The sequence below is a fragment of the Lagenorhynchus albirostris genome, chromosome 15 (genome assembly GCF_949774975.1).
Source record: "Lagenorhynchus albirostris chromosome 15, mLagAlb1.1, whole genome shotgun sequence".
Lineage (NCBI taxonomy): Eukaryota > Metazoa > Chordata > Mammalia > Artiodactyla > Delphinidae > Lagenorhynchus > Lagenorhynchus albirostris.
Genome location: NC_083109.1, coordinates 70,601,210 through 70,615,924, shown reverse-complemented (window position 1 = coordinate 70,615,924; position 14,715 = coordinate 70,601,210). Strand labels below are relative to the sequence as shown.

At 50.4% G+C, this 14,715-nt stretch overlaps 1 protein-coding gene across 4 annotated transcripts in view; it reads left to right on the top strand.

Annotated features, from left to right (window-relative positions):
- The window catches only part of GTF3C1 (general transcription factor IIIC subunit 1), a 72,396-nt gene that overhangs the window by 12,417 nt on the left and 45,264 nt on the right, over positions 1-14,715 (top strand). For all 4 annotated transcript variants that reach the window (XM_060122385.1, XM_060122384.1, XM_060122383.1 and 1 more), the window contains 2 exons: positions 224-347; positions 14,169-14,327. In XM_060122385.1, the coding sequence (XP_059978368.1) occupies positions 224-347; positions 14,169-14,327 (283 nt within the window). The remainder of the gene's footprint in view (positions 1-223; positions 348-14,168; positions 14,328-14,715) is intronic.

The window sequence follows — 14,715 nt, the reverse complement described above, 5'->3', positions numbered from 1 at the left end:
AAATCTCTTTCCCCACTCATCATCAAATGGATGGTTTATATGCTGCTGCAGACTCGTTTTGTTCCCTGGACAAGGTAGCTTGGCAGTATTTTCTCATTAGTGCCTCCAGTGATTCCTCATTCAAGATCGTCAGTTAACTCGGGTCCCTGCTCGTTCGTGTACGTGACCCTCCAGTAGTTTCAAACACCTTGCTCTACCTAACAGCAGCGTTTCGATTTTGCAGGGGCTGTGCGAGAGGACGTTTAAGCGCCTGTACCAGTACATGCTGAATGCGGGGCTGGCCAAGGTGGTGCCTCTTCCCTTACAAGAGATCCACCCTGAACGTGGACCTTGCAAGACCAAGAAAGGTAAAGGCAGGCTCGGCTCCTGCCTGGGCTGCACGGACAGTCTTCACTTCTCCCCTCTAAGTGCCAGCCTGTCCCTCTTACCATGTTCTGCCCTGAGGTAGGATGATTTCACGTTATTTTTTCCACTCTGTTCCTCAGCGCCTGGCCCAGGACCTTCTATATAAAAAGCGCTCGGGAAACGTTTGCTGAATGAAACCCATTCTGACTCCCAGCAAACATCTCTATATGGATGTCCCTCCAACATCTCCCATTCCTGGCGTCCAGAAACCGAAATTTATCTTTTCCTTCTCATGCTAAGCCAGTATTTTTTAAGTACCTGATCTGTGTGTTGCATGATTGCATTTTCTAGCCCTGCAAAGTAGGTGGTATTATTACCATTTTACAGGTAAGATTAAAGTTAAGAGATGCTAAGTAACTTATATGAGGTTAAGCAGTCAGGAAGTGGTGGAGGTGGGATTTGAACTTCTAAGAAAGTTAAACTAGGGACAATAGACTATGAAACTTTAAAAACCTTCCTTAGTCCTTCGTTTTTCTCAGTTCTTGATTTTTATCCCATGCTGTTTAACTCCTCCTGATTAACCAAAGTTGTTTAAAAATCTTAGGGTCAGAGCTTTCAGTAAAAGATGACAGAAGGAATAGATGCGGTTTTCTGCACTCTTCCAACTCCTTCCTGGTGATGATAGGCTATAAAAGGAATAAACCTGCAAGTACAAAGAGACTAGGACAGGAAGTGACGGCAGGGAGAGTTGTCTACGTTTCTGTGCTCAAAGGCAGATGTACAAACGGTAACTGACCGCGCAGACTGGGAAAGCTGAATGCTTGTGTGGGGCAGTAGCCAAGAGTGGACACCTCAAACCTGAAATAAACCAGGGACCTCTGAAAGCACCAGTCTGGATGGGGCTAGAGACAAGAGGATTGGTTTATAGTCTGTGAAGAGCCATTGCACCCCCCAGGTCCCCTCCCCTACTTGGCATAGCCAGGTAACAAGCCCTTTCCCACAAAGACAGAGGTCTGGACTTCGTGACTTAGCAGTCTTTCCTCATTAGTACCTCCAGTGATTCCTCATTCCTTGGACTTAACCTCAAGAGAAGATGCACTGGAGGCTTTTGAGACTCTCAGACATGAGATGCAGCTGGGGACAGGGTACAGTGCTGATAACAGGCGGTATGAGATAATCTCTATACACAGTGAGGTAGGAGTCTTCACTGCCTTTCCCCCTGTGGCTCCTAAAACGCTGGCAGCCAGGCTTACAGTCCCTAAAGCCAGAGGCTGGAGGCTTCTTTCCTGCGGAAACTGACCAGTCCAAGAGAAAAGTCTTCTAGATCCTGAAATTTAGGGGATTCCTAGCAAAATAGCCAGCCTCTGCCTGCTCACCCTTCATGGAAGCCCACACAATGGCAGCCTCTCCCTTTCTCTTCCTGACCCTGCAAAACACAGGACTTTTAATGTACAGCAGTATCTTAATGAAGCATTTTAACTTTTTTTTTTTTTTTTTTGCTGTACGCGGTCCTCTCACTGTTGTGACCTCTCCCGTTGCAGAGCGCAGGCTCAGTGGCCATGGCCCATGGGCCCAGCCACTCCACGGCATGTGAGATCCTCCCGCACCGGGGCACGAACCCGTGTCCCCTGCATTGGCAGGCGGACTCTCAACCACTGCGCCACCAGGGAATCCCCTGCATTTTAACTTTTCACCAAGCATTTGAGAACTCTAACACAAATGTAAGAGAAACTAACTTAGGAAATAGAACCAAAATGAGGAGCAGAAGAAAAGGAAAGGAGAGAAGGAAGATATTGCATCATGAAACGAGAGCAAGAGGCTATAAAGGAGGGACATGCAGAAAATAAAAAAGAGCTCTTGGAAATAAAAGAAATATGACTATTGCAATAAAAGATTTGGTGGAAGGAAAGATAGTGAGATAAAGTTGAGAAAATCTCCTGTAAAGAACAGAAACTCAAAAGGGATGGAAATAGGAGAGTTTTAAGTTGAAAATAAGAAGCTGAGTCTAAAAGATCCAATGTCCACACAGTAGGAGTTCAAGTTCACAGTAAGGGGAGAGAGTGTGTGTGCAGGGGAGTAGAAAGGAGGAGATGACGGGAAATGACATGGAATTTTCCCAGATCTGAAGGATGTTAAGTTCTAGATCAAAAGACCTAGCAGATGTCTAGCATGATGAACATAAAGAAACCCACACCAGGATCCAACAGCCAGAGACTTCAGAAGTCTGGGGCTTGAAGAGCCTCCAGAGAGGAGACATCAGACTTCCCAGTAGTAACGGAAGCTAGAGAGCTTGGAGCAACACCGTCAACTTTCTGATGGGGATGGACTTTCACCCTGGAATCTTCCAGTCAATGAGGTGTGAGGATAAGGACCTCACACATTTTCGTACATGCGGATTGGAAACAATTCATCTCTGATCTTCCAAGTTCCCTTTTAGGAAGCCACAGGAGGATGTACACCATCAAATAACAGGCTAAGCTAAGAGACAGGAAAGCATGGGGCCCAGGAAGAGGGGGGACAATGGGAAACCCTGGAGAGATGATGAAGGGAAATCATGATGACAGACGTGGGGGCGTGGGGGACGGAAGCCCATGCAAAGGATCAGTTGCTTAGTACCTGTGAATGTGTGAAGGGAAATTTGTATGCTAGCAGAGAGTCTGAGTGTGAATTCGATATGGGTACAGAGAAAACCAAGCAAATGGAAAAAAGTTATTAACGCCAGGTAAAACTAAAAGGTGTGTAATTTTAAACAACTTAAGGCCCATGTGCTTGACTATGTGGGCATAGCAAGTAACCTGTGGAGACTGGCCTCACTAACAGCTCCAGAGAACGTTTGCTGGATGAAGACAGACCACGGCATCCCCAACACTTGGCTTGGTGCCCGCAGGAGGGAGGTGGTGTGCTTGCTGAGTGACCGAGCTGCCAGTCTGAGGGAGCTGTGTCTCTTCCTTTACTTCCTCATGTAGTTAATGGAATCACTGCCCACCCTGTCTGACTTCCCTGTGTCTAAGTCTTGTGGAGGAGATGGTAGCGCACAGATATTACCACACAACAGGTGTATAAAAGGCAGGAGCCCCTGGAGGTAGGAAAGCCCCCCAAGAGCAGACTTCATCTTTGAGTGTCTTAAGTGCTGAGTAGATGTGTGACTGGTTGAATGACTGGAGTTCCTCAGGGGAAGGGGTGGGGAGCATCAGCCTTTAAGTAGACAGGAGACCAGGAAGTTCCGCTGGGTCCTGCGGCAGGGAAGAAAAGGCTTCAGGAACTGAGAGTTGTGCTGGGGATTCCCACCTCACATTTGACTTGGAAATATGATTATCTGAACGCTTAAAATGTCATGACCTGTGGATCTAATAAGCATTTTTATTTCCTGACCTATTGAAAGAAAGGAATTAAAAATAAGCAGATGAGTATTTTTTTAGAGTAAAGAGAAATTAAGAAAGAAAGAGCCTTAAGTAACTTTTTTTGTTGGGCTCCTCCACGGCTTCAGGTCCTTGGAAATTCAAACTAGCCCCTTGAGACTGTCACACCTGAATGGACTTTTGATGTAAGACAGCCTGGGTTAGAATTCTTGTCCGGTCATTTCCTGTTGGGGAGTCCTTCAGCAAGTTTTGACCTCTCCCTGCCTCAGTTTCCTCATCGGGGTTATCTGGAATAATATATCTTTCCAGAGTGTCGTGGAGCTTACAGGTGACAGTGTACACAGAGCAGGGCCTTTGGGCCACATCTGGCAGTGTATTTTGTTGGCCTCATGGTGTTTGTTTTAATTGTAGTTGATGGCATTTAAAAATCAGAAATTTCACCTACAAAGTCAGCCTTTCAACTTTTCTGTAGAAATAAAACTAGGCAACATTGAACTGCATTTCTTTAATAGCAACTGGTGAGGCAGAGAGGTGTGCCACCCTCTGTTGAGGGCACGCACCTTCTGCATTCCCCTTCCCCATTCATTCAGCTGCTGTTTAACCCGCAGCTGGCCTCAGTCTGGGTATGTCGTCTGCCTAACCCTTGAAGGTGTGTCCTCATCGCACCATGAGTGGTCCTAGTTTTCTGGAGGCCCAGTGCTGGGAAGAAGGATCAGCACGCCTCAGACTGGGTACTAAGGATGTCAGTGGTGAGGTTAAGAGGGCAAATACCTAAGACGATGAGATGACAGTCGGCGTTTTTAGATTGTCACGCACACGCGCAGTGAGCCCGTTTCTAACTGTTCAGGAGGCTCATCTCATCCCCGCATGGTCTTGTCACCACCTCTCAGGACAGGCCTGCCACGCTGTGTCTCAGCTATTTATCTGTGTGACTTTTTCCCAACTAAGCCACCCTCCTTGAGGGTGGTGGCCGCACCCCTCACATACTTTCTGTCCTTAATGTCTGTGCATTGTCTGCTGGAAACAGAGTAGGTGCTAAGTCAACGTTTAGCCAATTTAATTTAATTAGGTGCCCCTCCAGTGACTTTCCTGGAGCAGGAGACAAGGGGTGAATACACAGCTTTTTAGTCTTTTCTTGCCTTGAGCTGTCTTCCCAGTTTGCAAAATTAACATAAAACCTTCCCTCCAAGCTGTTATGGAGTAGACAAGACTTAAATAAAGATGATGTATTGCTTCATGTAAATTTACAGGTGCGCCTGGATGTATATGAGTGTTTCTAAAAGGACATAAACAAAGAGTTTGGATTTCGGCATATTTCAGATGTGTTACAGAAAGCTGCAGTGATCTGTTTTGCAAAAGGCAAAAGTATCTTGGTAACGAAAACAGTCACCTGAACTGATGTGTTTTGCAAGTTTGGATTATTTTCTTCAAGTGTTTAGCAGTCGTTCTGTGTTTATTAAGTTGTTCTGAGAACAGAAGGGAAGAGAAATAGAAGTTAACTTTGTAATCCCTCGGAAAAGGATCACAGTCGAAAGCAGTTGACAGAAGTTGGGCTCCCTGGGGCTGATGACCGAGACAGGCATTTAGCGGGTTTCCCGGGTTCAGTGGCAAGGTGAGTCCAGCTGTGAAGAGGATGGGGTAGTTCTAGTGTCTATACCTCCCTGTTTATGGTGTGGACTCTTCCCCCAAGCTGCTGCCCTGTGACTTTTCAAAAATAAAAAACAAGTTCAACAGGATTGCAGGACAAGATCAATATACAAAAATCAGTTCTATTTCTTTACCCTTGTAATGAACAGTCCAAAAATGAAATTAAGAAAACAGTTCTGTTCACAATAGTATCAAAAAGAATAAAATACTTAGGAATAAATTTAACAAAACAAGTACAAAGCATATACTCTGAAAACTACAAAATACTGACAGAAACTTAAGATCTAAGTAAATGGGAAAATATCCCCTGTTCACAGGTCAGAAGGCAACATTGTTAAGATGTCAGTACTCCCCAAACTGATCTTCAGATTCCACGCAATTCCTGTAAGAATCCCAGCTGACTTCTTTGTGGAAATCGATAAACTCATTCTAAAATTCATATGGAATTAGAGGGTATGTAGAAAGCTGAAACAGTCCTGGAAAAGAAGAATCCAGTAAGAGGGCTCACACGTTGTAATTTCAAAACTTACTACAAAGCAACAGTGATCCAGACAGCATGGTGCTGGTACAGGGATAGAATTGGAGACTGATGGGATAGAATTGCGAGTCCAGAAATAAGCCCACACATCTGTGGTCAACTGACTTTTCAGCCGGGGTGCCATGATCACTCAGTGGAGAAAGAACCCAATCACAAAAGGCTGTGACTATGGGATTCCATGTAGGGGTGAGTCCAGAACAGGACAGTAGATTAGTGAGCGCTTGGGGCTGGGCTGGAGGCACAGAGGGGTGATAGCTAAAGGGTTTGAGGTGACGAAAATGTTCTAGAACTGACTTGTGATGGGTGCACATACCTGTGAATATGCTGAAAGACCACTGACTTGTATAGTTTAAACTGGTGAATCATGTGGCCTATGAATGATATCTCAATAAAGCTGTTAAAATTGCAATAAAAAATGAAAACCAAATCCAACAAACACTCACAACAGGGTACAGCAAACTAAATTATGATCATTAAAATGGCAGAAGGGGACATTTAAAAAGTTACAGTAGGATTAGGCTTCCCTGGTGGCGCAGTGGTTGAGAGTCCGCCTGCCGATGCAGGGGACGCGGGTTCGTGCCCTGGTCCGGGAAGATCCCACATGCCGCGGAGTGGCTGGGCCCGTGAGCCATGGCCGCTGAGCCTGTGCTCCGCAACGGGAGAGGCCGCAACAGTGAGAGGCCCGCGTACCGCAAAAAAAAAAAAAAGCGAGATTTCTTTAAGTTAAAAGTGATAAGATTGATTAAGGGACTCTAGCTAAAATATGAAGATAATTACTCTCATTAATAATTAAGATGAATAAAATAAACAGACCTTTTAATATGGCAAAAACTATTAAAGGCAGGAACTTAAAAGAGTAGAGAAAGGGGTAGAATCCTCAATGGCGTAAATTCTGGGCCTTGGGTTACTTCACTGGGGTGGAGGCGGCTCTCCTGAGGGGGCACAGGCACCTGGAGGGTGCCCTTGTGGGAAAAGAGTCCTTTCCTCTGTGTCCCCCCCCCAGGAGGCAACACGGGCTCAAGCCTGCTGGCCGCTCCATCGCCCCCCCTGAGCAGGGAGATGGGCCTGCCCGGTCTGTGGGGTGGAAGGAGCAGGCTGGCAACGGCGGGAAGGGCGGTGAGGTCTGGGGCAGAATTCTGGAGAATGAGAGAGGCGCATACTAGTAGATGTGCCTCGGAGGTGAGGGACTGGCGACCTTGTCCTTTGAGAACTTTCTGTGGTATGATCGAGGGATGAGGGGGGGAGGCTCCCCATGCTTGGAAGAGCCCGAAGGCAAGTGCTGGGACCTGTGAGCACAGGGCTGGCCTGCAGGTGAGCAGGTATTGAAGGGTGACTGAACCTCTAGACCGAGGCCGTTTCCACAGATTCCTAAAACCTGTGTGAACCCCGTGTGTGCTACTGTCAGGACCCGTGCTGCCTTGCACAGTTAGCCAGAGAGACCTTTGACTCTGCTGGCTTGTCTTAGGGAGTGAAAAAGAGGAAGGGGCTAGGGGAGATTCTGCACTTTGTTAGCCATTTTGTGCCTTGCAGATTTGTGGGGTTCTTTGACTCTGATCCCTTTATCACCCCATCTTCTCAGTGCTACTCCTCACTGATAAGCAACTAAAGCACAGATCACTTGCCTACGGTCACAGAGCTGGGAAGTGCTGGTAGGGGAGTGAGCAGAGAAAAGTGTGGCTTTTGAGTCTGCGGCCATCAGGCCCCTCTGCGGCCTCCGCCTCCTGAGAGGCTGGCCTGACTGACAGGAAGTGCAAGCAGGGTTGTGGGGGCGGGGGCTGAAAGCGAAGGCAAAGGAAGGCGGCCTGGGTGGCCGGGGGCAGGAGACTCCTCCATCAGCCCTTCTTACACACCCATCGGTAACTTCCCGTCATGCCTGCAGAATGAAAAATAAAACCTCTGCTGGGCTAGAGACCATGTGCAGTCATCTGCAATCTCCGTTCTCGTCCTCATTCCCGCCTCTCCCACCAGCACCCCTTCCCAAATGGCCCGTCCTTTTCCACCGCTGTACCTTTGCTGGTGCCCTTCCGTCCGCCTGGAATGCCTGTCCTCTTCTGCCAAGACAGTTTCTTCCGGATCCTTGAATGTCCCACCCAGACGGCCCCTCCTCTCTCCCTTCCCCTGCGTAGTCTTTTTGTTTGCCAGCTCTGTGGGTTTTCGAAGCAGAGCCCTGAGTGCATTATAGCCGATTTCTCTGTAGCCATCCAGCTGGATAGCGTGCCCTGAGCACTTAACTCATTCACTCCCTTAGTCCTTACTCCCAGGTTAGTCTAGACACATAGAATTATCCCCGCCTTGTAGCTGAGAAGCCTGAGGCTCAGAGGTTCACAGCTTGCTCACGGTAGAGCCGGAGTTCACGCCCAGGCCCGTGTGAAGCCCAGTCACCCTGTCCGAGGCTCCCTGGCCTCTCTCTCAGACACAGCCCTTTGCAGGGGTGGGAACCCTGTCTTGTCCTTCTTTATGTGTTCTAGGCGCATCACAGAATAAATGCTGTGAAATGGAGTGAAAGGCCCCAAGCAGCCTCCCGACATTTTCAACACCGGTGACTCCGTCTGACACTTGAGCCGCCAAGCTCTGTTTTTCTGAGGTTGTGGAGATGATAACAGTACTGATAAAGCAGGAGCAAGGACCGTCCTGAGATCTCTGAGGAAGAGGCTCTTCTTGTCCCCATGTCATAGCTGAGCAGCCTGAGGAACAGGGCTGTGGGATCACTCAGCCAGTAAGGGGCAGAGGCGGGCTCTCGCCAGTTCCATCGCCCTGGGTTTGGGCTGCAGCACCCTCCTCCGTCCTTCTGGGTGCTGCCCTGAATGCTGTCCTTGCATCTCTGGTTAGGCCTCTCTGCCGGTACCGAAGGCAGTCACCTCCTTAGAATGTCCCATGGGCTTGCTTATAGTTTCAGACTCTCCAGCCCTGACCAACCCAGCCCCATTCAAGTGTGTGTGTGTGTGTGTGTGTGTGTGTTGGTGGGGTGAAGGGGGTAACACTGAATTTACATAACTTCCGCTTGGCTTGCTAGTAGGACTGTCCCTTTGTCTGTGACCCTTTAAGAGGAAGTCTGTCCTGGGGCTCATCTGTTGCTCTTCTTCCTCCCGGGGTTGATCACAGTTCAGGGTACCCCTCTGCTAGGAGGCCGGATGAGACGTTTCACTGGGAACGTGAGACACACGGGCTGTTGGTTCTGCGTCACAGCCGCCCTGGCTGTTCCTTTACAAGGAACTTTCTGATAGAAATGTGAGATTCAGGCCCAACCATGTGGCCTAGTGTGGAAGGAAGGCCACTTGCTCGGTCCAAGGCCACTTAGATCACTTGAGCCCCCTGAGCTTCCGTTTCCTTTTCCTTAAAATGGTGATAATAACTTGCAGATTTCACACGATGATTAAGTAAAATAGCCTCTGAAGGGACCTAACACAGCGCCTGGCCCATCCTGGGTACTCAGTACAGATTCTGTCCTTCCCTTCTTCCTTTTTAGAGCTTCAGGATGTCTAAATTAAGGCGCTTTTCACGCTAAGGTGGAGCCCTTCCTGGATCGTTGACACAGAAGAACCGCGTGGTTCCTTGGTGTAGAAATGGCTGACCTTAGTGCATGCCACATGTTTCTGCGTGTGTAAAATGCCTAAAATTTTGTGTGTTTGAGAGCATGAGGGTGATCTGGCCGGTTGTATTTCTCCTCCCTTTTGTTCCTGGAAAGAAAAGCCCTGCACCCAGGGGTCAGTGGCCGACATCACCGGACCACGATTCCTCCAGGGCGGTTGCAGGTAACCGAGGGGGCAGCTTAAATGGAGTGACAGGCCACGTTCACCTGCGTGAGTCTGCCGACCAGTCTCACTCGAGCCCCTTCTGCTTTGACTTCAGCTGCCTTGTGCTCTAGGACAATATCCTTAAAAATAGCAGGTATGAGGGACTTAATTCCCTGGTGGTCCAGTGGTTAAGACTCCCCGCTCCCACTGCAGGGGGCCCGGGTTTGATCCCCGGTTGGGGAACTAAGATCCTGCAAGCTGCGTAGCACAGCCAAAAACAAAAAGGCAAGTACGAGCTGAAGGGATTTTAATAAAAACAGAAATTCTGAGTCTGGAAAAAACTCTGGAACTATGGGAAATGCATAAAGATCTGATGAAACGAGTTCCAGGTGGTCCCTTGGATCATGAAGCTCAGACTGCACTGTGCCCCATCCTGTACCTGCTTTTTCTCCTGCGTCTCTCCCCCAGCCCCACGAGGCTGACATTGTCATCAGCCCTGGTTTGCGGGTGAGTCGGTGGAGGCGGAGGGAGGTCGACCAGCTTGCCCAGGTTCCTACACCAGCTCAGGCAGAAGAGTCCAGATTCTTAACTACTGCGCAGGCTCGCTCTCTCTCACGCAAGGTTTTCCAAAGGAAAGATGCAAATGACGTGGCCTGAGGAAAGGGAGACGTTGCCGCCATCAGTGTGTTGGGTGAATGACCAGGGCTTACCTCTCTGACGGATACAGAAACAAGTGCAGTTGGGATTCAGGGCAGAGAAATCAGCTGTGCCCAAGGACAGGCAGAGCTGCAGACCCTGTGGCCGCAAGCCTCTCTAGGCGCCATCTGGATAAGTCATGGCAGCCTCCTTCTCAGCCCAGCCTTAGATGCTGGAGCTCACCCCTTGCGATGTGTTGGGACTCGCCCTCCCCCCACTGGGTCGCATGCTCCTTGTTGGTCGTGGGGCTCACGGTGCCCAGTGTAGTCGCAGGGAGCAGCCTGGTACTCCTGCGTCACCCTCCGCCTCCCCCAGCCAGCGGCCTGCCTGCCTAGGCGCTTTCCTGAGCCCCATGCTCAGAACCAGAGCAGGGGAGAGTTCCCATGGGACCCAGGAGCCAGGTCACCCCGACCGTGGGCCAGTTGTGGGGCTTTCCTACCTGGCAGGAAGGGACCAACCATCTTGAGTTCAGCTCCTGTTTGTCATGCCTTTGTACGGTGCTAGGTGCCGGTGATGCCATTAAGAGCAACTGCTATGTTAGTTGAGAGTCAGACAGCCTGGGTCACACCCTAGCTCCGCCACTTCACAGCTCCGTCGCTTTGAGCAAGTCGCTTAACTTTTCTGTGCCTCAGCTTCTGCGTCTGTACAGTGCAGCTTACAGGGGCCTGCCCGCCTCAGATCATGAGAATTGACGCGTTAATTTATGTAACGCTCACAACACAGTGCCTGGTCCATGACTCCACGCAGCCTCTGTACAGACGTCATCTCGGGTCTCGCTGTCACTAACCCGTGAGGGAGAGAACATCATCATCGCATTTCACTGAGTGGGGAACAGAGAGCTACAAGTCATTGCCCCAGAGTTACAGAGCTGAGGTTGAAAGCCACATGTGCCTGACCCGGGAGCCCGTTTACCCCCACTCTCCTCTGAGCATCCTTCCGTCCTGGCTGTCAGCAGAGGGTGCAGCTGTGCCATCAGGAGAAGGCTCTGACGGGGGATGCAGGTGAGAACAGCACTGCCTGGGCATGAGGAGCAGAAGGCTGATGGCCGAGGGCGTTTGCCTTTGTTGCCTTAGCGTCCGTGAGTGTACTGGCAGTGTTTTTCCTCTGCCACTTAGCTTACTTTGAGGACTGTTCTGTGTATCTTTTCTTGGCTAATTAGCCCGTTAAGGAAGTTAGAAAAGTGTGGGAAAGAATCACACTGGGCTCTTGCCTGAGAGCCAGTCCGTCGGCCTCCATAAATGCTGCATTGTGTCGCCCCTCACGCGGGCTGGCCCTTGCCCCGGGTCACCTGCTGTTCTCGGTCACATGAGCATCTTTGAATTAGGGGCCGTATGTCATCAAAGGTTTAGGGCTTGGGCTTCGAGGCTGGACTGCCCAGTAACTCTCAGCTCCTCACTTGCTAAGGGATGGGAGTTTGGGCAGATCCCTTCGCTCCACACGTTCTCAGGTATGAAACGGGGATGGTAGCCCACCTCCTACGGCTGTGATGAGGGCTAACCCGTGTAACCCGCCAGGAGAGCTTAGATCAGCGTCAGGGACCTGGCAGGCGTCCTAGTGGTGGTGGTGGTTTTATTGTTAGGAGAGGAGGTCGCTCTGTGAGTACCAGCTTAGGGGTGAGAGGGGGGCTGAGGGGCTTGGGAGTAGCTCAAGGTAGAGGACAGAGAGGAAGACCAGGTGGCGAGTGGCTTGGCGGCCAGTGTCCTGCCCACGTGCTGGGGGTGCTGGCCACGGAGAACCCAGTCCCGGGCCCAGAGCCTTGAAATGGTTCTCACCCATTCAGATGGCCCAGGAGTCCCCTCGTACTCGGGTCTTCCCTCTTGGGAGGGAGAGGCCGGGGCAGGCACCGGGAGCGAAGCGCAAAGCTTTGGAAGTAGGAAGGGAGGACCTGGCAGGCGCAGAGGGAGCCAGAGGCAGGGAGGCTGTGCCAGACGCGGGCTTCATGTTTCTTCTCATGAAAAGTCGAGAACTGGGGGATTTTCTCTCACTGGCGGGAGTGGAGGGGAATCGGCGGGTGCCCGAGCCCTGCGGACCTTTGGCCCCAGGCCAGCCCTCCCGGAGGGTTCTGGTTGGTCAGCCTCTGCGAACCTGACTCTGAGGGTCAAGTCTCTGATATCAGGCCCCTGAGATGCTTTACTGCTTGTGAACTTCACTTGCAAACCACGTGCTGTGTCCCCTACCTACAGAGAATCCCCTGCCCGAGTTGGGGTGAAGGGACTTGATCTGCTCAGACTTCAGCCTGTGCTGCCCTGATGTGGGTGTTCCACACACCTTCACAGCAAGGCCCTCAGTGGCACAGCTCCTGCTTAGGAGGCACTGGGTTGCAGAGACCAGCTTTCGCCACTGCTCCTTGCCCTGGTACCCGAGGATTCTGCACCTTGGTGTGCTGACGGACGCTGGAGAAGCTGCTGATGGCCCTGCTGTCACAATTACTACAAATACAGTGACTTAACACAACACAAACTCGTTATTTTATCATTCTGAAGGTTGGAAGTCTGTCACTGGACTAAAATCGAGGTTTCGGCAGGGCTCTGCTCCTTCTGGAGGCTCTAGGAGAGGATCCATTTCCTGGCCTTTTCCAGTTTCTAGACTCTGCTTGCATTCCTTGACTCATGGTCCCTTCCATCTTCAAAGCGAGCAGCGAAGCGTCTTCCAATCTCTCACTCTGATCCTCCTGCCTCCCTCTTACAAGGACTCTGTGATGTTATACTGGTCCCAGCCAGATATTTCAGGATAATCTCAAAATCCTTGACCACCAGCACCACGACAAAAAGCCTTAACTTAAATCATGCCTGCAAGTCCCTTTCGCCACGGCAGGTAACATATTCATAGGTTCCAGGGATGAAAGCGTGGACATGCTTGAGGGGCTGCTGTTCTGCCTCCCGGCTGTCAGTATCACAGGACACCATCTCTTCCGTATCAGAGACCTGGCACCTGCCTGAGTCACTCAGCCCCTGTCACAGGCTGCTGGGAGTTTGGGCAAGTTAGTTAACGCGTCTGTACCTCAGTTTCTTCATCTGTTTGCCTCCTAGGGTTGTCGGGATCAAAGGAGTTAGCACATGTAGTGTCGAGATGTTTTTCCTTTTCCTTGTACCCCTCGTGTTACAGCCATAGGCGTGAGCTTGTTATTTTCCCCACACGGTGCTTCCGTAGGTTGAGAGTACCGGTGCCCTTTGATTGTCTGAAGGCAGGCGCTCGCCTGCAGAGTGTGGTGACTTGTCCGTGTCCTGCCCCTTAGTCCTGGTCGTTGTTTATATTCACAGAAGCTGGGTCTATAAAGAGTTCTGGGTGGACCTCTTACTATTGGCAGTTTTGCCTCCTTTTGAGTTATTTCTTGGGGTAAATTCCTACCCTTGGAATCATGGAGTTAAAGCCTCTCGAAATGCTCTGGAAAGGTCATAGAACTTGTTCACACTGCCCCGTACCTTAGTGGCAACGGGTATTGGCTTAAAAGGGAGAAGATGGTATTCATCCTTTCAGCAATGCCACCCGTGTGCCTGCTGTGTGCCAAGCACTATTCAGGGCAGCGGGGGGCGGTGATGGGAAAAGACAGGCGCGTTTCCTGTAGTCATGGAGCTTGTCTGAAGCAGAGGCTGCTGTTTGTTTAACAGGCCCCTCATTATTCCTTTCATTTGCATTTCTTTGTTCACTCATAATATGTTTTTTGTTTTTAAAGCAATTTTATGGAGTCAGTCTTCAGGTCTCGTGCCCCGAGGTGTGCAGTGTTAAACGTTCCCAGCTCAGATGCCCTGTGCGGCCTTTCTCGGGGCCAAAGGCCTCCGGGTCTGCTGAAGCCGCCTCCCCCGGGGCCGCCCTGATTTGTCATCACGGAACCGTGTGCCTTGTTCCCAGGGACCGACGTCATGGTGCGCTGCCTGAGGCTGCTGAAGGAGTTCAAGCGGAAGGTCGAAGACCAGGACGATGACGAGGACGAGGAGGCCATCTCCAAGGCCGTGCCACCGGTGGACATCGTGTACGAGCGGGACATGCTCACACAGACCTACGAACTCAGTGAGTCCCGTTCTCCTACCCGCATTTGCACAGGGTCCCCGAGCTTTGAGTTGAGGTGTGTTTTGGTCACATGTTGAAAGAGGGCCCTGCTGTCGAGAATGTCATGCAGCGGGAAGCCCCCTGGTCCCCTTGAGAGTTTAGGCTTTGGGGTCAGATTGGAGTTTGAGTCCTTGCTCTGCCCCTTGTGCGCCAGCTGAAGACTTTGGCAAGGTCTCCGAGCCTCCGTTCCCTCTTTAAAATGGGGATGTCTCCCCTAGCACGTAAGAGGACTGAATAAGTAGGATTAAAACATCTGGTGTAGTGCCTGGTACGTAGAACGCACTAAAAAACTTACCTACTAATATTACTACTCAAAGATTTGAGTCACCTGCCAACTTCTAAAGCTGGT